The 24,464-nt window shown below is 44.1% G+C and overlaps 1 protein-coding gene across 6 annotated transcripts in view; it reads right to left on the reverse strand.

The window, feature by feature from the left end:
- Positions 1-6,481: 6,481 nt before the first annotated feature.
- Positions 6,482-24,464, reverse strand: part of CXXC5 (CXXC finger protein 5) — a 65,402-nt gene continuing 47,419 nt past the window's right edge. For 4 of the 6 annotated variants that reach the window (XM_028738271.2, XM_028738269.2, XM_028738273.2 and 1 more), the window contains 3 exons: positions 22,870-22,999; positions 16,335-17,298; positions 6,482-7,422 (listed from right to left, as the gene is read on the reverse strand). In XM_028738271.2, the coding sequence (XP_028594104.1) occupies positions 7,378-7,422; positions 16,335-17,114 (825 nt within the window). In that variant the 5' untranslated portion in view covers positions 17,115-17,298; positions 22,870-22,999 and the 3' untranslated portion in view covers positions 6,482-7,377. Of the gene's footprint in view, positions 7,423-16,334; positions 17,299-21,294; positions 21,510-22,869; positions 23,000-24,464 lie in introns of all 6 variants that reach the window. The other 2 variants (XM_028738272.2, XM_028738274.2) reach the window with 2 other exon arrangements.

The raw sequence follows: 24,464 nt of genomic DNA on the forward strand, positions 1-24,464 counted from the left end.
TTTCTTAGCATTGCTCGTTTAAGAAGGCCCTCTTGTCTCTCCTTGCTATTCTTTGGAAATCTGCATTCAATTTCCTGTATCTTTCACTATCTCCCTCACATTTTGCTTGCCTTCTCTCCTCCGCTATTTGTAAGGCCTCGTTGGACAGCCACTTTACTTTCTTGCATTTCCTTTTCATTGGGATGGTTTTCGTTGCTGCCTCCTGTATAATGTTACGAGCCTCCAGCCATAGTTCTTCAGGCACTCTGTCCACCAAATCTAAATCCTTAAACCTGTTCCTCACTTCCACTGTGTGGAATAAGGGATTTGATTTAGATTGTATCTTACCAGCCCAGTGGTTTTTCCTACTTTCTTCAGTTTAAGCTTGAATTTTGCTATAAGAAGTTGATGATCTGAGCCACAGTCAGCTCCAGGTCTTGTTTTTGCTGACTGTATAGAGCTTCTCCATCTTTGGCTGCAGAGAACCAATCTGTTTTCGATGCTGCCCATCTGGTGATGTCCATGTGTAGAATCGTCTCTTGTGTTGTTGGAAAAGCGTGTTTGTGATGACCAGCTTGTTCTCTTGACAGAACTCTATTAACCTTTGCCCTGCTTCATTTTGAACTCCAAGGCCAAACTTGCCAGTTGTTCCTTTTATCTCTTGGTTCCCTACTTTAGCATTCCAATCCCCTATAATGAGAAGAACATCCTTCTTTGGTGTCATTTCCAAAAGGTGCTGTAAGTCTTAATAGAACTGATCAATTTCAGTTTCTTCGGCACCAGCAGGTGGTGCATAAACTTGGATTATTGTGATACTAAAAGGACTGTCTTGGATTTATATCGAGATCATTCTATCATTTTTGAGACTGCATCCCAGTAAAGATGTTTCCACTTTTTGGATCAGTTGTGGATTAGGACATGTTTGCAGTTTTGTGTTTTCTTCTGGATCCTTCCTTGGTCTAGATATTTAGTTGGTAACTACAGTATACAGAAGGATTTGTTCCAAATGCATTTTATTTCAAGCCCCTGGACGTCCTTGCCACCCGTGTCTCTGCTTAGGGGGTAGCTGTGACCAGGAGCACCTTGTTGATTGCACACATTCTTTAGCAGCTTCTTTAGCCTTGCCCCCTGCCATTCAGACCATGGTAACTTTTGAGGTGGACACGGGTCTGCCCTTGAAGACTATTTGGTGCAGAATCTTACCACTTGCCTTTTGGTTGAGGTGGACATCGGGAGGACTATCCCTTGGTGCGGTGACTCTGCTGAACCAGGCAACAATGTGTTGTGAGAGACGCAAACATGGCAAGCAGGCTCTGTGTCAACACCAGGCCCAGTCTGCAGGAACAGCACAACCCACCAGTTGTAGCAACTGTGCATGTAGGTTTCATTCCTCTCATCCCACTCTTTCCCAGAGCTGCAGAATGAAATAAGGCACTTTATTCATAGCTGTCAACTTACAGATTTGAAAATAAGGGACCAGCAGCCTTGAAAATAAGGGATCAGCAGCCAAAATGAGGAATTTTAGTCAACCAGCAGCCAAACAAAGCCTCAAGTGGTGATTCCCATAGCGCAGCAATCCGACAAAGGGGATGTAGCAAGGAAAACCACAGTCACCTCTCCGCTGGGAAGCGCTGAGCAAAGGCAAGTCCCCAGGCAACGAGGCCAATTTGATCGGCACAAGGCATGCAAGCTCCACCCCCCAGTCGTTCTTAGACTCCTTATTGGGTGAGCAATGCAGCCAAGCAACACAGTTGGAGCCTCCCTCCTCCCTGGCTGGTGGGGGGGGGAGAGGAGCTGCTTCCTTTGAATCCTGGGAAATTTAAGGGACATCATCAATAAGGGACAGCAGCAGGACACGGCGCTGGGATAAGGGACTTTCCCGCCAAATAGGGGACGGTTGACAGCTATGACTTAATTTTGCCATTAAACTAGTAGTAATACATTCATGATGCTGTGTACTCAAAGAGTGTGCTGGCTGGATGTGAGGAGCAGAAGTGGATAGCCTCTGCGAGGAGAAATCCCTTCCCCAATATGGCAAATTTTTACTCTCTTGGCTAGGCCAGTTTGAGCTGTTTGAGAAAGATAAGAGCACCCATGAAAATCGGCTTGGCTTTGGAATGTCACCTCTGGAATTGACAACACTTGAGCACATATTGCATTTCATCCCTGAATTGCTGAAAGTACATTACTCTTCCAGGGACTATGGGGAAATAGCCACTGCTCCCATCATGGCAAGCCACTACTAGGGACATGGCATATTTTTTATTTTTGTTACAGTAGAAGATACTGTCTGATTTCCATGGATTATGCAACAAAAGATTCATTCTGCACCTTCCATACAAATGCCAGCACTTGTGCCATCTTTATGATTTCTTGTCTCCATGAGTTTATTGCTCTGTGTAGCACAGCAAAACTGGCCCTGGGACTTGCTTGCAGAATCCCATAGCCAAGCTCTCTTTCAAGCAGGAACTGAACGCTTTGTGGCAGGGATTCCTCAAGTGCTTGAGTCAAGTAAAGTCCCTAAGTAAGCGTCATAGCCATAGAACACCAAATACATTTGTGATTTTAGTGGGGCTTGTATGGATGTCTTGTCATTTCAGAATCCCAGCTGCCAGAGGGCTTGCTGGACAGACTGTGTAGGCATTAAGTTACATTAATCAATGAATTAACTAAATGTCAGCCATGCCTGTCAATCATTCCAGAGCCTACGTAAATAATAACAAAGCAGCAACAGCAATAAGCCCCCAGTTGAACACCCAGCCCTGCTGTTGATTCTCCCAAGATGAAAGGGAGAAGCATCAAGCGCCACATTTTTTAACTCTCCCTTAACATGCATCCAGGTTTTGAGTAGTGACTAGAGGCTGCAGCTCAATGTTACAGCTGCTGCTTTTCATCCAGAAAGTCCTAGGTTCATTCTTCTAGGGCAGAGCTTCCCAAACTTATTTGGCCCCTTTTCCAATTTTTTTTTTACTTTGCACCCCCTGGAAATCTACCTTCTTTAAGTGAACAAACAGAAAGATGCTGTGACAAATTTGCGTTCTTTTATGTATCTCTGTTTCTACCTACATCCTACAACATAATACAGAAAATGTTGTTGTAAATATGACACCTTGAAGCTTGGAATTTTGAACTTCTTTATTAAAATCAACCATAGTAACATTTGCATTACACACAGGGTTCACCCAAGCCCAGGAAAACCCCTTGCCTCCAGCAGGACCATTGGATCCAGGGGAGGCCTTGCCGTTGTCCTGCAGCAGTGCCCAACCTGGCAGTCAAAGTCATTATACAACAGAAGAATGTGTATGAACAGTTTTTCGAAATTTTCTCTCTTCTCTTCTTTATGCTTCCCCCACCCCCTTATTTTTATTCAACGCCCCCCAACTGAACCTGAGGCTACTGCTGCCCCTCTAGATCATTCCAGAGCCCCTCAGGGGGCAGTAGCGCCCACTATGGGAAAGGCTGATCTAAGGTTACCAGTTGAAAGATTCAGGTAGCCTGTGTCATGAGAGGCCTCTGCCTGAGTCCCTGGAGCAGTTAGATGAGCAAATAGTCTGAACTGGTGTAAAGCAGGTTTCCAGTGTGGTAAGCATCGGACAAGAATTTAAACACAAATTTAAATGATGATGATGATAGTAAATTGAAACATGCTCTTGGGCCGAATTTGCATTAGTTGAGTGTGTAGGCCTAGCACAGGAAGGAAGTGGTGGTATAAACTGTGTCAGCACTGACTTCTGAGTAGAAAACATTTCCCCCATAATTGTTTAGCAGAGAACACCATGAGCATTGCCAGCAAATATACCGTATTTTGTAAAGATTTATACACTACTCTTCATTACAGATTCCATGGAATATTGCTGAGAAGTCAGCAATTTCTATCTACGACAAGTGCTCAATGCAATTTGGAATTCCTTTCCAGCATCATTTTGTAGAGTTTTTAAGGGGAGGATTCATTTTCAGGATGGTGTGGGTATAGAATGGGTAACTGAATTTTAGTCTGCTTTGGAAACCCAAAACGTTGCATTACAAGCATTCCAAACAAGCTGTGGCAATGTCTGTGAAGGCATCACAGAAACGCAACTGTTCTCTCTGTGGCATGAAAAGCTGCTCACCCCACTGTAGTTTATCTGCTATTAAAACAGAAATCTGTGGGTCGAGGTTTGGCCACCCAACTGCCTCTCTAATGCCACCAGCCACATTCTACCATCATCTTATTCAGAGGCTGCAGTGTTATCTTGCCTATTCTAAACAGTTGCAGGTCTAGGATTACGGAGATGTCTGCTTGCCCATTGTGTCTGAAAGCTGTGTGCTGTGGTTTTCCCGATTATAGAACATCTCTCTCATCTGCAGTGTTCCAGGATGTCCATTGTGTGATCAGAAACGCTGCTTATTTTCTATGACATTGCAAGACCTCTAAGAGAGTACCTATTCCTTTAAAGTTTATGATCCTGATCAACTCTGTACCTAACAGAGATGTGCATTTCTGTGGTAAAAAAATACAAACTGCATGCACTAAAAATACATGCACTTAAGGCACTACAAATTCTGTGTCAAGAAAATGAGAATTCTGAAAGCTGCATGCCTTTGCTTCGTAACATATTCTGTCTTTTGCTAATCCTGGCACCAGCAGACCCCAGGAAGCAACAGACTTCCAAAAATTCACCACATATTTCTGCTGCCCCCCTGCCCAACCGATCTTCGTGGCTTTAAGTCCACATTTTGTTTTTGAGGTACAGTACTTCCACAGGATGGTGGGATGCCCAGTTGAGTCAAACAAAGTGGTTTGTGGCAAGCAGGGTTGGGAGGAACCTAGTCCATGCTCACCTGGAATTCGGTTTTCCTTGTTATTTGCTTATTTTGTGTTGCTAGTAGTAAATTACAACTTGTTTCTCTAAGACCATGAAGCAAGAGGAAAGTGCAAATGGTGCAATAGCTCAAAAGTATGGCGTATTCTTGGTGGTCCTGGGATACAGAATTTGCCTTCTTCCATCCTTATGTTTCCAAATCAATTTATACTTTTGATTTCCTTGAATTGCATGAATTCACAATATATTTGCAGCGACTGAATGGCAATATCGGAACAAGTTTGCTTCCTTGGTGTAGTCACTTAAGAAATAAAATAAACCCTCTCTTAAGCATTCGCCTAATATTTTTATTGACAAAAGTGTTTTATGTTAATGAGATTGTCTTGCCTTATGCAAAACAGAGGTAAGCCCAAGATATCAAGGAACTCAGTGACAGCAGCTATGCGAGAAAGACTATTTCCAAATCCTGCTCCTTGTTTGCAGTAACTGACAGCCCTAAATAAACCAATATTTAATTTCTTCTGGGCTGCATCCAGTTGTGTGTCTTTGTTGACAAAAAAAAATTTTGTCCTCTGCACACCCCTTCCCATCTTCTCTGGAGAGGTGGGGGGGGAGAGAGAGAGACACTTTGGAAAAGCATGGGAGGTGGCCTGGGGAGCTGTGGGAGAAAGGGGAATTCAGTGAAAATGAATGGAAGCCTCCAAAGGATCAGTGAGCTTTCCATATATGGAGGGAAACAATTGTGTATAACCCCCTGAAGCTGGGGTAGCCAACACGGTGCACTTCAGATGTTGTAGTACTATAGTTCCCATCAGACCCCTCCCCCAAACATGGCTAAAGATGATGGAAGTTCCATTGACTTTCATCATCCTTGACCACTGGCCAAGGTGGCTGGAGCTGATGGGATTGTAGTCCAACAACATCTGAAGGGCACAATGTTGGCTACCTCTGCTCTAGAGCCACTTGCAGCTCATTTGCTTAAGGCAAAAACGATTTGGTGGCCTATGACAGATAATATCCCAATAAATTTGGAAACATGAATGCTATGTTGATTTCTAATTGTTCTGAAAATTGATGACCTTTCGACTTAATCAGATGTTTGTTTGGGTTGATAAATAAACCCAGATCCCATACCCATATATTTGCAGAACATGTTCAGCTGGCTAGTAACACAATGCTGCTTACAAAGGGAAAGGTCTCATTGTTTCATTTCTTGGGGGGGGGGGAGTTATTTAAAAAGAAAACATGAACAAACAAGAACCCTTGGCTTGATCTCTAATGTCAGTACTTCTCAGAGCACACCCAATAAAATCAATGGATCTGCTCTCCATATGACTTGGGAGATCATACTATCATGCCTGCCTGGAAGTAAATCCTACTGCATTCAAGGGAGTTTACTCACAGCAAGATGAGCGCCGCAACCCCAGAGTCGGTCATGACTGGACCTAATGGTCAGGGGTCCTTTTACCTTTTAAGTAAGGTTAGAGTTGCAGCCTTAAAAATAACCAGCTGCCTTAATTTAAACCACCTGAATGGCAAACACTTGAAAATACTGTGTGTGTGGCAGAAACCCAACATACCTAAAAGATGCCATTTTTGTTTTGCCTTAGTATTGCCCCCCATGGCAATCAAAACATAAACAAACAAAGCCCCCCTGCATGCAACCAAAACAGACAGAATAATGGAAATGTAAACCATGACACAAAACATGCTTTCATTTTTATTCACAAAACAGCCTGAATCGCTAGAACATTACAAACAGCCTTTCAGTTAGTGATGGTCAGAAAGCAGGGAAACAAGGGCTTTGAACAGAAGAAAAAGACTCATATATGTTTCCAACAGGGGTTCTGCAATAGCTTTATATCTGAATTCCAGTAATGTTTTTCTAAAAGAGAATAATTGCAGTTAATTCCAGGTTTATTCTAGTGTGCAGTTCTTCTTGGTCTAAACTTAATTATTATTTTGCTTTGCTTTAAAAACTTGCCAGTTCTGCAGTACATTTCCACTTTTTCATACCAAACATTTTGCTGATTAAACCTTAATCTTATGTGTATGTTAGGGAAAGGGAAACTACCTTATTTTAAACATATTCTCATTTATAAACATGAAGTTGAGCGATTCTAGAAACTAGCCACACTATTTTTCTTTAATGATGGAAATTAATCAAACAAAAATATGAATGAATAAACAGCTGTGCTAATTACAGTAGTGCTTATTAGTAACTAGATTTAAAAGGTTACTGTAAATTTACATTCTCTACACAAAAACTGCATCTTCCACACATAAACAACATCAACACCAAAACACAGGGAAATAAATTGATTGTCCATACTCTATAATGTCTTGTTACTTTATGGATTCTTTTAAAAAAATTATTTGAAAAGCAGTTAATGTTTGTTTTTTACTAGTACTCGAAGATGTTAAACAAATGCCAAAAAAATTGTAAAAACAGGAATGAAATCTGCGAGAAAATTTTTTTGGTTCTAAAGGAGACACAGGCGCATCCATTCATTTCCGCCCAAAAAAGGCCTTGCCTGAGACAACACAAGCAAGCAGTGACATTGCACTGGATGACAGAGCTTTGGGATTCTTGTTCCTACTGAAACCACCGGAATGCAGCGCCTGTAGGAAGCATCACTTTCTGCAGAGACAGAAGAGAACAGAACAGGGACACATGATGAGCAGGGAGGAGAACAAGAAGCCCCGGGCAGAGTCTTTGCGCCTTTTAAGGAAAGTCCAGAACATTACACCACACACAATGCCCTGCCATTCAGCTGCAGTGTGGCTGTTCTTCAACGCTAACCTTACACCATTACATATTTGTAATTCCAATTACGGGGTCCTCCCCTCCCAAACCTATTTTTCCAACTTTATGCTCCTGCAAAAGACATATTTACAACTTCACATCTTCTCTATTAGCAATTCTTCATGGTACCCAGTAGTCTCTTGTGAAACCTTTTGGCCCTTTGGCCAAATGCTTTTGCTGTATACAGCCTAAAGAAGCGGCAAACTGCTCTTTTCATACTTTCAAATGGTACTTTTTGGCAGGGAGTGGGGAGAACGTGGTCTGAAGTCTCTTTATATGAACACAGAAATAAGTCCTCACTGATCACTGGCCTCATGTCATGCAGAGTCCACTAAGAATAAACTTCGATTCCCTACTGACCATTCCAATAGCACAGCAAATGCATATTGTGATGAAGGGACTCATGGCTGGCAGTTACATGCTCAGGAGATACTTGTGCATGTTTATTGTGCTTGTTACTTTGTCAGTCACATGCATACATATCCTTACCCCTATTAACAGAGAGCTTCAGGGATGCACATTAATCTCCCCCAAGGTGGGGCAATAAAGAGTTGCAACTTCACAATCTGGAAGGAAGAGTGGTAGGACAGGACTACCTACTTCACCATGCTGTGGCGTGCAACCTTTCCTGCTACTGTAAACAAGCCAGGAGAAAGAAAGAAAGAAAGAAAGAAAGAAAGAAAGAAAGAAAGAAAGAAAGAAAGAAAGAAAGTTCGTTCTTGAACAAAGCTAGCAGGAGAATGGGGTCTGCTGGAATGAAAAGCTTTGCTCATTTAATTACCAAAGCCTCCAGGATTGTGCTTGGTTGCTGTTGTTGAGTTTGGTTTCATTGGTTACTCAAGACCCATCTCAAAGATGGGGCGGGGAGGGAGGAGGCATTATCTGTGGCTGTTTCACAATGGTATAATTCCTTCTCTCTGGCCAAAGCATGAGTATCTTCCAGGAGCACTGTAGTATTTTCTGTTATTGAGATATTTACCTTCCAGCCATTTGGCATGTTATTTTGATGTGTCCATTTTATGTCTCTGGGTATAAAACTATGGAGGCTAGAGCTATACAGAAACTTTGATAGGCTAGGAATGGCATTGTGTGGGAAGAAGCTCTCCTTCCCAATCCAAGGCTGGCAACACAATTTAGTATTTTATTGGCTCGCTTGTTTTTCACACACAAAGGAGGTGAAAGCCGAGGAAATTGCCACCAACCCGTCCAGCCATGTGATGGTTTTTAACAGCCTGAGAACTTTAAAAAGCCATAACATAAAGGGACTCATTGTTGACTTTTTAAACACAGCACCATTTCCTCCATGACTAATGGTGAAGGGAAGGATTTATCCATCCCTCCTTAAGGTTTCATATTGCTGCTTCAGGTCTTCTTAATATTGCTGGGTGGAAGATTAGGTAGTCCTTCAGTGTCCTCTGACTAAAAAGGTCATGTAGACTAGGCAGTAAAACTCAGAATGTCTTAGTCCAGAGCGACTTGCAATAAAATAACTTATCATACAAAAATGCTTAAGAAAATACCAACTGGGCTTCCCTTCCCTTTTAATCATCGCCATCTTGCTTTTCTACTTTATAAAAAACACTATCTTTTGAAATAATAAAGACAGAGGAATGAATAAAATACCACTTCCAAAACCGATACATAGTTTTGGAAGTGGCATTTTATTCATTCCTCTGTCTTTATTATTTCAAAAGATAGCAACTGTTTTAGTAACACCTTTAAAATATGTGTTTTATGAATGTTCTTGAAGTGGTAAAAGATACCACTTGCACATGCCATTAATGGAGTATCCGGGAATTGCCACTTGGAGCAGTGGGCACTGCCTTTATGTGTCATTTCAAAGAATAAAAAATGATGGAGGCAGGCAGGGCAAGTGTAGTGGAAATGGTCTGAAGAAGCTTTTGCTGTCCTGAAAAGAAGTGTAGCAAATGTGCCATTGAAAACATTTCTGCCACACATTAGGTTTGTCTCTGTCCTGAAAGACTGCCAAAGCAACAGGGAATCAATCATTGATCCATGCAATAAAACATGCAGATATTTCCTAACAGCTAGCTTGGGCCTGATAAACTTGTGGCCTGGTCTTATGCATCTGTACTTGGAAGTCATTTCTACTGAATTCATCTGGGACCAAACTCCTAAGTAAACATGTTCTGGGTCACAGCCTAAACCTATTATCTATAGCGTAACATTCCTCTTAGGAAACCGATTCTCCAAAAGCCAACATTTTGGTTGCACTTATTAAAGGTGCCCCTCATCAGAGAAACACAAGTGATATTTATGAATGATTCTGATTCCGAATCAACAGCTTTGCCCCACAATGGTTGCTACTCGAATCCTGCAAGTTGTTGGCATTTACCAGCTGATGAACCTGAAGGGACAGAAAAGGATGCTTATTTCTCACTAAGATGAGCCATTATGAGTTGTTCAGGAGCATTTCCTGCTGTGAGGAGCTCTTAGGTTCAGTTTGCTGTTGGAACACAAGTCTTTGACAATGAGCCAGGTTTCCCGTGCCTGCGGGGTTAGCCTGACCTGTCACTGAAACACAAACACACACACACACACACACACACACACACACACACACACACAGAGAGAGAGAGAGAGAGAGAGAGAGAGAGAGAGAGAGAGAGAGAGTGTACTGGGAAATAATCACTTTTTAACCTTCACAGGTTTGCCTCACAAATTTGGAGAGTCCATGGGAAAACAGCAAAGCAGGTCTTGGAGAAGGCAATTTCTGAAAGGATATTTAAAATGATCTGGAGCAGGTCCTCTGCCATTGTTCTATTTGTCCTGAGTGTTCCAGATGCAGCACAGCTGACTTCCCCTTCCACTGTTCCAGATGTCAGATGCACATGGGCCGGGCAGCTGTTCCCATGTCTCCTGGCAGAGCAGGGCAGATTTCCTTCTTCCTGCCCATGAGCCTGGCCCTAAACCACCCTTGCATATTAATGGGGGGGGGGGCCTCATCTGGAGAACTGTGGAAATCGGAACAATCACCAAAGCCCAAGTCTCCAGGATTAGAAAAGGAGGCAGGAGGAACAGGTGGGTGGGGGGGTACCTGCTAGGCTTCTTCAGCATGGATACAGATGCAAATGCCAAATTTAACTCATAGGGCAGCACACTTTTAATCTTTTTGCATTGTGCTAGCTAAACCACAAAGTCTAGGGCTTGCCAATCGGAAGGTCGGCGGTTCGAATCCCCGCGACAGGGTGAGGCTCCCGTTGCTCGGTCCCTGCTCCTGCCAACCTAGCAGTTTGAAAGCACACAAAAAAGTGCAAGCAGATGAATAGCTACCGCTCCGGCAGGAAGGTAAATGGTGTTTCCATGTGCTGCTCTGGTTTCGCCGGAAGCAGCTTAGTCATGCTGGCCACATGACCCGGAAAAACTCCCTGTGGACAAACACTGGCTCCCTCGGCCAGTAAAGCGAGATGAGCGCCGCAACCCCAAAGTCGTCTGCGGCTGGACTTAATGGTCAGGGGCCCTTTACCTTTTAATCATACTAACATCAATGATCTGTACAGAAACATGCAACATTCCTGCAAGCTGGCTTTTGAAACCGAAGATTTACTTGGCATGAATAGGCATAAACGACAGCCTCCACATACAACTGCAGTGTATCTCTCAAGTTAACAGATGCTTTGAGTACCTTTGATGCCCTGCTTGTGGTATTTCAAAGGCATTAGCCTGCATCTTATTCAAAACAGACTTGGGTTAGATGGACCTTGGTCTGATCTAGCAGGGAGGGCTTGTGTTTTGGGGACTGGGAAGCAGGAATTGGAGACATTACATAATTTTAGTTATTTAATTTCTATCCTTTCCTTCCACCCAAAGGAGCTGAGGATGGCAGAAAACCAATGGCTAATACTGCTCCAGGGCAAATTGTTCAGCAGTGGCGAATTTCACCAGCTCCAGAGTGGGAGAAGAATATTTTTGCTGCCTGTAGGATAACAAGTTGTGTGGGACTCAGGAAGTCTGCTAAGGTGACAACGTCTGAAAGATGGTGAGACATCAGGATGTGTTTGTCACTCATGTTAAGCAAGCAGGGTGGAAATCCTGCAGTGGGCTGTGTGTGACTGCAGATTACATAATCCTGCACAGATGACATTATTAATACTGAAAGGAGTCTAGGCACAATTCTACTATGCCTTTGTTCACAGACCTGTGGACTATTATAGAAAGGGGAAGAGGGCTGTGCAAGGCATTCTAGATAGAACAAACTTTCCAGTTAAATTGGTCTGGCTAAGACAAATGTTACTTGTTAGTGATCCAGGATTCGTGTGGCAAATGCAGCTCTCGGTGTTGAGTGAGACGGCCAGCGAGATCAGGCTGCGACTGTATAGGTTGCTTGCTACCACACAGCCCAAACTACATCACAGGGTTGCTAAGAGAATAAGGGGGACCACCTGCCCCAAGATGAGCTCCTCAAGGGAAGTGCAAGAGACAGAAGGGATAAGCGACCCCAGCATGGCTCAGTGTGTAGAGCATGTGACTCTTAATCTCAGGGTCCTGGGTTTGAGCCCCACATTGGGCAAAAGAGCCCTGCATTGCAGAGGATTGGACTAGATGACCCTCGGGTTCCCTTCCAATGCTAGAATTTTATGAATCGATGGAAGTACAGAGATGATCAACAATGCCTTTGAAGAAGTTTACAAAACTATGTTGCAGGAGATTCTTAAATGCAAGTCTGCTTTGCCACCTATCTGTATGGTATCTTTCTCAGCATCCAACTGGCCTATGCACCATGTTCCATTATCGAACAGGACAACTGAAATTACTGCGGGACACCCCCTCTTTCTCCCCCCCCCCCTTTTTAAAAAAAGCATTCTGACAAAAATAACTTCAAATGAAAGTCAAACATTTTATTTCCTATTCACACTAACCATTAATATATATATAAAGCAGTTTCTATCTACTTATGCAGCCTCCTATCTCCTATGCATGCCCTCTCCAATGTCAGTCCCACTGTGTTCACTGGGCTTGCTCCCAGGAAAGTGTACACAGGATTGCAGCATTAGAGATATCAAAGACTGAGCAGGTTTCTCCTTACATCATTTTCATTTATCTCATATAAACCAGTAGCAATTAATTGTAGCTCAGAATGCGCCTGCCACTGCTTGGGAGATGCTAGTCCTAACTCTCCCAAAATTAGAGTAGACTTGCTGTAAATGGAGCAAGTCCCATCATATAATTTGAAAGCGGTTTCATTTATTCCATTTCCCAGTCAGCAAGTGAAAAAAATAAATAAACCAAGCTATAAAGCCTTCCACAGGTTCGCTGTCATTTAACTTCCCCATAATGCAAAGAGAATGAGGGAAAACATAGCAGCCTAATATGCAGTGTGGAATCAGTTTTCCCACTTTGGGTCTCTTTAGGAGAGATGGACCTTTCCCCTTTTCCAGATCACTGACTCAGCAAATTAGAACAGGAATATAATTTAGCAATATGGCAGTTTGGGAAAGATACCAGCCCCTCATATCACCACCACCCAGACTGCCCCCCCCCACCCTAAGTATGCATTCCAATCTGATGCTAATTGAAAAACGTTGAATGTGGCTAATAAGAAAGCAAGTTATTACTTTCTCTGTGCAATGTATTGCTGTCTTCATTGAGAGTGTGATGCCTATAGCCTTCACTAACTTCAGAGAAAATAACTTAAGCAGCATAACCAGGAAAAAAACCTCATTGCCCCACTGCCCAATATCTACATTAAATGGAATTCAAGGGGTAGGTTCCCCCACCCCACCCCAGAAATTGAAGCTTTTCCAAAATTAGCCAGCTGCCTAACAAGAAAGGGTTGCAACCTGGAGAAGGGGCCTGTACCTTTCAAAGACCAGCAGAAAAGAGTTCTACAAACATGGATGCTACATGCCTTCTCTCTCCCCCTTCACCACCAAATAAGGAACAAGGGGAGGTCAAATGGCAAAGGAGACAGAATACTTTGCTTCCCTCCATTCAATAAAAGCTAGCTAGCTTAGGCCGAAATGTCAGCAGTGCATATTTTCTGTTTGTGCTTGCAATCATATGGGGCTCAAACCAAGTGGGTCAATCTCTTCAGCTTCCTCCGTTCTTCTTGAGCACTGCTTGGTGATGGGGAGATCAGCTCTGCATCAGCCACAGAACCTAATTTTCAAAGCTACAGGATCCTTCTTTCAGCCGTGACCTGACAACTTTGCAACTCAGGAATAGCAAGGCGTGTCAATAGAATTGATCCATCACCTCAAGCAATTCTCAATCGAGACTGCATTGTTTATATGAAAGAGAATGGCAGAGCTACATGTTACATATGAATAATGATGGCTGCTGCTTCTATCAAAAAGCATTTTGGCAGGGAGCAATTTTGAGCAGAGATGCTTAACCCTTTCCAATGCATGCTACATTTCTCTAGCAAGTCCTCTCCCCGGCTCTGCTGCTTTTTCTCCCATCAGGTTCCAAATATGTGTTTACATTTTGCAAACAGGCACGAGGAACCCCACAGAAGTGGGCAAGCACCCATGGAAGAGGTGATGAGTGTTTCAGAAGGAAAACAACAAGTATCAGAAGGGTTAAGCATCTCTTCCCACTGCTTCTCCATTCTGGATTACCAGTATCAAGCTTCTCAACAGCCCCTGCTTTCCCCCCTATTGAAGCAGCAAACATCGTGGTTTGGTGCACACATTTGCATGTAACATGTAGTTCTGCCCAAAGGCTACTGCTTCACTACCTTGCCTGGCTTGCATGTGGCACTAAATGCTATCCACACATAATGTCATATGTCAGGTGGGCAACCCGGCCCACTTGTCAATGTGGCTTGCAGAGAGTTGGCAGCTTTGGGATTTGGGGTCCTTGCCTCAAATTCCCAGTCCCCCAGCCTGCTCTAGTGTGAGTAATGAACAGCCCCAAACCTTTCCACATCTGGGAAAATGACCGATTAGCAAAGTAAAATTTATTCTGCATATTAAGATGCACTAAACTTTCCTAAGATAAATTTCTTTACTGGCAGCGTTACATCCTTACCTTGATCTGCTTGCATTTCATATGCCTCTGATTACTCGTCCTGTTCTTTCATTTGCCATCTTCCACGGCATGCCTGTCATGTTACTTCACTGTGTTTTGCTTTGTTTTTACCAAGAACCCCCTTTCAACTTACAAGGAAGACTGAGAGGTGCTAGGCAGAGGTCTGTAATCTTTACTAAGTCACATCCAGCTGACAAGAAGTGTTTGCACCAACAAAGGCATTGAGTTTTCAAGAATCACAGCTGCTAGGCTAAGTCAAGACAGCCCAACGTCTGTGACAAGATACACCTCACCCCTCCCAAAGGGACTTCCAGGAAATAAAAACCCACTCAACTTGGCATTTTGCAGCTGGTAGTTGGGCTGGGAAAGAAATCTGCCCAAGACCTTAAAAAGTGACCAGTAGTCAAAGTAGGTGGGTCTGTACTCAGAAGCTTCATATACTAAACCTATAAAGTCAGAGTTTGTAATTGGTCAGTAGAGGTTTTGGAGAGGCCACAATGTCTTGACTTCACTCAGAGTATTAGCTTAGAAATGTGATTAGAACATTTTGAAATGAAGTTCACCTGCTAGAAGAAACTGCTGTAAATTGGTGATTGGCCAATGGTTAAGAAGAGGAGACATGTTCTCTCCCTATGGTATAAAAGACTTTGGCATTAAGGCCTAGCTCTCACAACCAGCAGTTGAAGTGATAAATCTTTGTCCAAACTGTACCACTTCTGACGTCTATGCTTCCTTACTGAAGTGGGGCAGAGGAACACCCGTTTGTACAAAATGAGAACTAGTGCTGAGTTGTGGTGAAGGAGCCAGAGCTACAAATCAGGAAGTCCCTGTTCTTCAGCCAAGCTACCACTTAGGCAAGCCACTACGCATTTCTGAATCAGCTTCCCATTTGAAATATGGAGCCAATAATGCTCATCTACTTATAGTTGCTTGCCCCCCCCCCTTGCTACTTCCTGTGAAGGTGCCCGATGACTGTAAAAAGGGCATGCCAGAGAAGAGGCACTTTGGCGCAAACCCTTATGATCACCTTCCCAGAAGGTGCCTGATGGACTGGCGCGACTTTTGCGATGCTCAGGCACCTTCCCAGAAGGCGCTTTGTCGATCATAAGGGGTCGCGCCGAAGCATCTCCGGGAGGAAGCAGCAGCAATGGAGGAGCAGGAGGAGGGGGCAAAGGTGGGGGAGCGAGCGAGGGTGGGCTGGGCATGGGGCATACCGGCACCTATTTTCTTAAGGAAAAAACACTGGTGAGAAGATAACAGAAATGGAAACACTTTGAACAATCAAAAGCATTATGTACATTATTATAATTACATGTAAAGCAGCATGTCAGGGTTCTAGAACAACCCCCACACTGTCATGCTAGTTTCAATGTCGGGGATTATTATTATTATTATTTCCCCCCCTGTGGAGGAGTGTTTTAAGTCCTGTGAGATCTCAGATGCAGTCTGAGATAATGGAATCCAGAAACCGATTGAGCACACCATCAGCTATTTGTAAGGAGTCTACAGAAGGCCCCAGAGAGCCACTCATATCATCACAGGAATGAGGGCCAATCTGAGAGTTCCTTTCCCAATTACTAATAATAATGGTCTGCATGTGAGAAGACTGAAGCCAAGTGGAATATAAAAGGGAAGAACTGCTAAGAGATTCAAACCCCTGACATTTCCACATCCAGTCCACATAAATTGGCCTTGTGGTTCCACACAGAGCAGCTGAGGGGGAACCATTAAGCTGCCTGACCAAACCCAATTACCTCCAGTGCAGCAGAAGGCTTCTTTTTAAGTTCCTCACATTTTCGGAATTTGCAAATCTGGTGCCCAGTTTTACGGTTCCTACAACTGCTGCACTGCTCGCAATTTATCCGTCTTCTGCAAGGAGGACACATGCCACACCGTTTCCGTTTCTTTTTCCCTGAATTGATGGCAGATGCCAATTCGTTCTGCATTGGGTACTCTGCTAAGCCAGCCATATGGAGTGCGCTCTCTGCCAGAAATACGCCAGCAGGGGTCATAATGAAAAGGCCAGGGTTGATAGGAAAAGCCCCCAGGTAAGGAAAATCAGATGGGCTGTTCATTGTCTCTGCAGCCGAGACGGCTTCCATGTCTGAGATGCCCGTCCCGTGGTCATTCGGCAGGGGAATGTGCTCCTGGACTACTCTTTTGAGCAGCTCTGTCGACTGAGCAAACTGTTGCAAGATGCTCTGTCCTTCTGCAGAAATATCTGATTTGCTCAGCATGTCGGAGATGCTTTTGTGCTTTGAGGTAGAATTGCTTTTATCCATAGTTGCTTCATTGCCGTTGGCGACGGGGGCACCTTTCTCAGAATGTTCACTTAATGAGCTGGTGCTACCAAAAGTGGAGTAGTGGGAGAGTGGTCGAGACTTCTTAAGACTTTTGTTCAAAGGTTCGCTTATTATCCCACTTTTGTTCCTCCTTTCTGAATTGACTGACGGCTGAGAGTCATCTGGGTTCTTGTTTTTTTCCAACAGGCCTGGCTTGGAACTGGCGTCTTGATGAGAGCCAGTTTCGGACATCTTTTTTCTTAAGAAAGAGGAGACCAGATAAAGCAGCAAGCCCACTCACGGTGGAAAACAACGCACCGCCACAATACTAACAGTACCAATCACAAATGATGGCGGGGAGGGGGCAAGGTCCGTCTTCAGAGCACTTCCAAGGCCATTACAACACGTCCTGCAGTTTCATATACAACAGGTGCCTCTGAAAGTTAAAAAGGGAAGAGCGAATTAATGAAGAGTTAGGTGTCTGCTGAAACAATTGCACTGTGTTGTTTTTCACTCAGTCAGCTCTGTCCTCATCACGCCCATGAACACAACCATATGGAAGACTACAACCACTGCCAAACCATTGGGCCTGAAGGTATCCTGGATGGGATTGTGCCACTTCTACAGGTAGCTTAAGGATACCTTCCTATGGATGGTATACAACAACATTTTACTCAAAAGTACTCATTGAAATTAATGGACCAAATTTATTTAATATATTTATATCTCATCTTTCTCCTAAGCTATCCCAGATGGCTTACAACATTAAAAAAAACCCCACAGTATAAAATATAAACTAAAAAAAGCCAAAGGGGAAAGGCTCAGTCAAAGAGCACCAAAAGGACCCAATATTAATTCCTGGCAGCTCCAGACAGGGCTGGGAAAGAGACGCTACTAGTCAGTGTAGTCCAGGCTTGGCTCACCTAATGTTCTTGGACTCCAGCTCCCACAGCTCCAGAGTCAGCGATAATGGGAGTTGTAGTCCACCAACACCTGGGGGGTCAAAGGTTAGCCAGACTTCATGTAGCCAATACTGAGCTAGCTGGACCTGTGGCCTGACTCAATATTAAGCAGCTGTCTGTTTGCAATGTTTGCAATACACCCCACTTAGAAAGGCAAAACAAGCAGAAGTGTGATCCAAAAGAGCATAAAACAGCACTCCTGCACTGAAGGGTACAAGCTCATTGCATACAAAACAGCAGTCCAAATAGGGATCTACAAGTATCTGGGTGTTTCCACTCTTGAAACAAAAGCAACAGTCATAAAAGTAGGTTTGAGAGTAGTACTGGATCCATTGGAGGGGGAGGCTGTGCAAACCTTATTCAGCCTTGCATTAATTTCTTCTCCTGCCTGGACTTTGAACTGGGAGCCAGATGTGCAATACATGCCCATGACAACAGTGGTTCAGTCCTAGCTGCTCTCAGGACAGCAGAGAGCCTTTCATGGGCTCTATCTTAAGTAAGAATACACTGAGCAAAAGCTGCATGTGACATACCTTTTGATGCAAGGGACCCACTCCTAGATGCTCAGCCTTGTTACTGATTTAATTATGCAAGCACATCCTATTTAAGTCTATTTGCAGAAACTCTCTTAACATTTTATCTCTCTAGCCACTTGGAGAACTGGTGTCCAAAGGCAGAGTGGCTACCGAGATAATGAAAATTAAAATGGCCACTTCATAGATTTCATTTGCCCTGTGGACAAATGACAGGCGTATGTCTCCTCCCACCCACCCTGTTCCTTCTACCCATCAGACACTCAGAATGCCATAAAACAGGTTGTGAGGCGGGAGAGGGAGGATTTGAGCAAACCTCTGAGGCTGCTTGGCACCTGTGTGGGTCCTGTGATCATGCAGATAATGGTGACTTGGCAAGCTGGCTTCTACAGATGCTTCCTCCATGCAGCTCACTCGCCCACCGCTTATCTATGCCAATTGCTGGTGCTGCTGGCGCCCTCTGCTCTTGCTCTTAACAAATGACTGATGGCTGAGGCTTGTTTGGATTTCCCCTCTATGTTTCTAACTGAAGAGTGAACCAGAGCTGCTCTCTTAAAGCCGATCTCACAGCCAAGACACAGCGACGGCTACTGATGGTCAGCTTCTATAGCAGTGCTTTTTTGTGCTTAGCTTGGAGCTTTCTTCTACGTTCCTGATGAGTATTACTAGCACTCCTCTGTGCCCCTCTCCATGTCCTAAAGTTACAACTAGGAACAGCTATTAGCCTGGCTAGTTGTAACAGTGACAGCTTCTATGGTCAAGGCACAGGGATAAGTCAACACTTCTCAGCATTTTGCTAGTCCACAGATCATGGTCCACAGATCAGGAGAGGCTCCAAGTGTCACAACCACCTCTCATTCTTTAAAAAGCACAACTGCTGATAATCTAGACCGGGACGGTTAATACACATAGATCTGTCCAAATCAGAAATATCTCACTGATAAAAGCTTCTTTGTGGTGAAGCAGGACTAATGTGCCTTATGTTGCTTGTCAAGCTCATCCCAAGCCCACAGCCAAGCCCCCATCCTCCTCCCAGGACACCCAAACTGTGTGAGCCCTGGATGTCTTGCTGAGAAGCTGGGGGCGTTTACACTTCAGTATACCAAAGGAGAATCCTGGCAGGGCTCCACTCTCTGAATTCTGTCATTATTTTGTGCCACAAGGGCCAGAAAGCCTTTGGATAACAAACCTGGGTTCCACTTTTGGCTCTACCACTCCACTTTCTAACAGACAGGAAATAAGGGAATACATCGCACAGTGTCCCTGTGTTGTAGAGGTTGTGGAGCCATTGGAGAACTGGAGGCAGCCAAGCCATGCCAGGTGTCAGAAAGGGTCCCACTGGAAAACCAAAAGCAACACCCATCATCCTTCCAGTCCAGAGAGAAATGGCCCCATTATTAGGGGATGGCCTGAGGGGCCCATGTACCACACCATGGGTCTGACAGCAGCGGTTGCAGGAGTCAAGTGTGAAAGTAGCACTGCACCACCACTCAGCTATGTGGCCGCTGGGGAGGCCAAGGCTACTGAACTCCTGTTCAGTGTCAAAACTCTGCCTCTTGTTTCACTTTCTAGCGATGATGTGTTTGTACAGGAAACAAACGGGCTGCTATTTTCTCTCTCTCTGCCCAAATTCAGTTCCCCTGGAAATGGAAACTCGTGGCAGAGTTCCCACCCATGGCATGCGGAGCAGCCTACTAGCCGTGGTAGCTGAGCTGACAGGCTGCCCTGATTGGGGAAGCCCTGCCACTGCCTGGGACTCCGCTAATAGTGTGGAGCTCCCTCCCTGTCTTGCCCCAGGCAGCCTGTTCCATCAGCTTTCTCCTCCTTTACCCAAAGCTCCCCATCATCCTTCACCAGGTGCCAACTGAAAAATTTTTGGTGCACAACATTAAGTAAGCTGCAAATATGTCATTTCCAAGGGTGGACTGGACAGAACCCTGTCAGTTTCTGCATAAATGTGTCCAAGGAAGAGATCAGTTTAAACGTGAAGAGGGGACAGGGGACACAGGAGAGTTCAGGGCTGCAGATTCATCACCTTGAGAATGGCAACAATGGATAGGGAACGAACCCCGAACAGGGTGTCTACAGTGTCCTGTTGGGAACTGACTTGACTGAAATCATCCCTTTTCTCTCTTATGCCTTCTCTCCCCCATCTTCTCAAGACAGTCCAAGACAGCCAGTGGTTCCAGCACAGAGATGCAGCCAAGCCAGATGCTACCAGTATGATCTGAGCTACTCAGTAGGATATTACACCGGGAGAATTAATTAAGGAGCAGCATAATTTATTTAAATGTGCACCTATACTTACAAAGTAGCCTATGCAAATGTTACACATATCTGTGTGTATGGGCCTGCGCCCTGGATCTTTTAAGTCCTTAGCAACACCTCTAACAATAACAAACTAACAACAAAACGATGACCAGTGTCCCACACAGGCAGCTCCTTGCTGATCAAGTATTGCTCTCTGCATTTAGAGAAGGATTAAAACACACCCACATATCATGGCGAGAGAAACACACATTTGGTCGCAGAAGACTTGAGAGGGGCTGCCTGAGGGTGTGCTTGGCTTGGAGTCCTCATGACAACATGCTAGGCCATGAGCTGGAATCCAAGGGAAAAGGAAACACGGGGAGAACAGCTGAAGCCGGGAGAAAATCCACCAGTTATCAGAGCTACCAGAAAAATGGAATCCAGCCACTTCCGCTGGCATAAGGCAATTTTTGAGAGTTCCCTCTATGAGCTCAATATATCATTGCACAAACTGGCCAGAGGAAGGGATTCTTATTAAGCTTCCCAAGTTCCATTCACACCTCAGGCAAAAAACTGAAGTTTAAAAAACATTTGCCTATGAACTCTATACTTTAAAAATTCTGCAAGGCCCAACCCTCAAATTTTGCAGCTGGATTTGACAAAGTCTGTAGGTATCAAAAAAATTACCTGCAATATTTTGGATAACCTTTGGAGATTTTTTTCTTCCTCCTTCCCACAGAAACCTCTCCCCCAATCTTTTTGTTGTTGGCAATTTGGAGGGTGAAGAATGAAATGAAGGGGGAAAGAATTTTTCAGATTTTTCTCCACAGTCATATGGATTAAGTGGCATCTTCTTCCCGCATGCCAGGTGGCTTCATGTTGCAAGATGGCTTCTGTGTGTGCTTACACAAAAATAATTTCCACTGAATTTCAAGAGGACTTACCTTAAGTTAGTGAACATAGCAGCCTTACAAAGCAATCATTGGTGTGTGTTTGATTTGTTTTGTATGCACACACGCGCGCGCACACGCACACACACGCACACACACGCACACACACGCACACACGTAAGTATGCACTGGGCTGTACCTGTAGTCAATTAATGCTACACACATAATACTCTGTATTAATTCAGTATAGTCACCACAACCTGATTTTGTGCTCTCCATCATTAATTCACTCAAAGAATGCTAACTCCACATGGCCTTGCTAACTGCCTTCGACTATTTACAGGATGCAGCATAGTCCCCCTTCATTCATTGCTTGTGTGAATGGATTATCATGGGATACTAGGGAGCAGGGTGGCACTCCTGGACCTGGTAGCAAGCTTGCTGCCTCGCCCTTATTTAAACATATGCATGTTCATGTGGTCATCTGCAAAGAAGAAGTCTACACATGGAATAGCTGCTTGTGGACAGGATTGTCATCTAGGTGCAGGGTTGATTAGCACTTGTGTGTTATCCCCTTCACATGTGACTGGGAGTGGCCGCCGGGACCATATAACACCAGTCCTAAAGGATCTTCATTGACAACCAGTGCGTTTCTGAGCACAATTCAAAGTGTTGGTGCTGACCTTTAAAGACCTAAAAGGCCTCGGCCCAGTATACCTGAAGAACCATCTCCAACCCCATCGCTCCAGCCTAGACACTAAGGTCCTCCTCCAAGGGTCTTCTGGTGGCTCCCTCACTGAAAAAGCAAGATTACAAGGAACCAGGCAGAAGGTCTTCTCGGTAGTTGCACCCCCTGTGGAACAACCTCCCATCAGATGTCAAGGAAATAAACAAATATCTGACTTTAAGAAGACATCAAAAGGCAGACCTGTATCAGGAAGTTTTTAACATTTGATGTTTGAGTGTGTTCTGGTGTATGCTGTGAGCCGCCCAGAGTGGTAAAATTTATAATAGTAATATTGATGATGGCGATGGTGATGTAAAGAATATTGCATGCCCTGTGGGGCTCAGAGACCCCAACACTGCATGTAAAAGACAAAACTTCTGCTATACGATCACAGATCTCTCTCAGAATAAACTTTTCCAAGCTGTTGGATCTTTCTGCATCCACCAGCCTCTGGTTCTGCCCACTGGATGTGTGAATCCACACAAGCCAAGGGGTTTTGATCACAGAATAATCAGTGGTGTAAACTTGCGAAGTGAAAGCTCCCCAGTTCTGTCCTCCAGTAGACCACACGACTGAAATTAGTCCAGTGCCTTATTTAAGGTTAATAATACGTCTGAGTCTTTGATCATAGTAATAATAATCTACCTTAGGATTTCAGCTTGAACAGAAAAGCAGCAGAAAGGTGGATGGTCTGTTCTCCTACGGACCACAGCAGATCGCCACAGGCTAAATTATAATCCACGTGAAAGTCATCAACAAATCCATGGATCTGTCCCTGGAAATTGGAACACAGAAGAAAATGATAATTATGGCAGCAATCATGGAAGGGGGAGGAAATGTTGTATGAAGCATTTGCTACTTATCTGCAGTGTGCAAAGGGCCAATTCCTAGTTTTTATTACTCACAGGGGCCTCACTCTCAAGGGTTGCCAACTTTTGAAGCATGCAAGTCCTGTAGTTGTCTGTTTCACAGCAGCTTGGTATCCAGACGTTAGTAGGTGATAATGTTTACTGCCATGCTATGAAAAGCTTTACCTGATGACTTCTGCAAATCAAACCTTTGTTTAAATACCCAGGAGCAAACCAGGCCATCTCCTCACCTTGATATTTTTTTTTTGGGGGGGGGGGAAGTAAGATTGTGCATTCTTTTTTTCAAATCAGTATCATAATCTCAAACTCAAGAGGAGGAGCATCACTCAATATTCCATGTTAAGGCAGCCACTGCACCCCCCAAATAAGGCAGAGATCCCACAGTAAAGCAGGCAAAATTTAGATTTGTCCCACAAATAGTGCTGCAAAAACGGAATCAAAGACACTGGAACTTGAATGAAGGACAAAATATAGGTTAAACAAAGGTTACTGGTTACCTTTCCATCCAAGAGTGTTTTTCCTCAAAGGAAGCTGGAGACAGCGGAAAGGAGCCGAATGATGGCTGTGGTGGATGGGATGGGGCACAAAAGAGGCCATATGGAGATTTGAGTGCATAAAGTAAGGGTGGACAGAGAGAAGCAGAGGGAAGGAGTCTGATGAGAGTCACCAGTAAGCTGAAGGTCAGTCTACTGTTCATCATAGAATGACTGTTCAAAACATGGCCTGTTTCCTGGCTCCTCATCACATGAAGTGTCTCACACCAAATGATATTATACTATGTACAGCAGCCCTGTGTCCCTCAGTAGACCCTACCTGGACTGCTAGGATGTCACAGTTTAGAGAAAAAACTTAGAGGGCCTAGATGTGGAAAAATTATTTATACAAATTTCTGCAGCTTCCCCCATTTTGCTTCCCTCACAACAATTGTAGGTTTCATCTTAAATTACTAAAGGGGTTGTTGCAAATACCAGACTCCAGAAGCTGAATGATTTTAAAAATATACTAAAAAAAGGAAAGAAGTAATAGTTCCTCCCCCCCGCTTTAAAAATACACCTAGAGAGCAGAACTGCAGCAATCTTACAGTGCCGAATCTATGCATGTTTACTCAGAAGCAAGTCCACATGGCACTTACTCCCAGGATTGCACTCTTGAGGTTCTTTGCACACAAATTTGGCAACTGGGGTCTAGCTGACTAGGGTTGCAACTGGGCTGCAGTTCATTATCGAGTTTGGTAGAAAGTGCAGGTGATAAACATGTTGGGGATGAGAGCCATTCATTCCCAGAAACAAGGGTTTCCAAAAGCCGCTTGAAGCTGGTTTGTTTACAACAGGTGCAAGGTCACTCTAAAGAATGTTCCTGCATATCTGTTTC

Source organism: Podarcis muralis, chromosome 8 (assembly GCF_964188315.1).
Source record: "Podarcis muralis chromosome 8, rPodMur119.hap1.1, whole genome shotgun sequence".
NCBI classification, from domain to species: Eukaryota; Metazoa; Chordata; class Lepidosauria; order Squamata; family Lacertidae; genus Podarcis; species Podarcis muralis.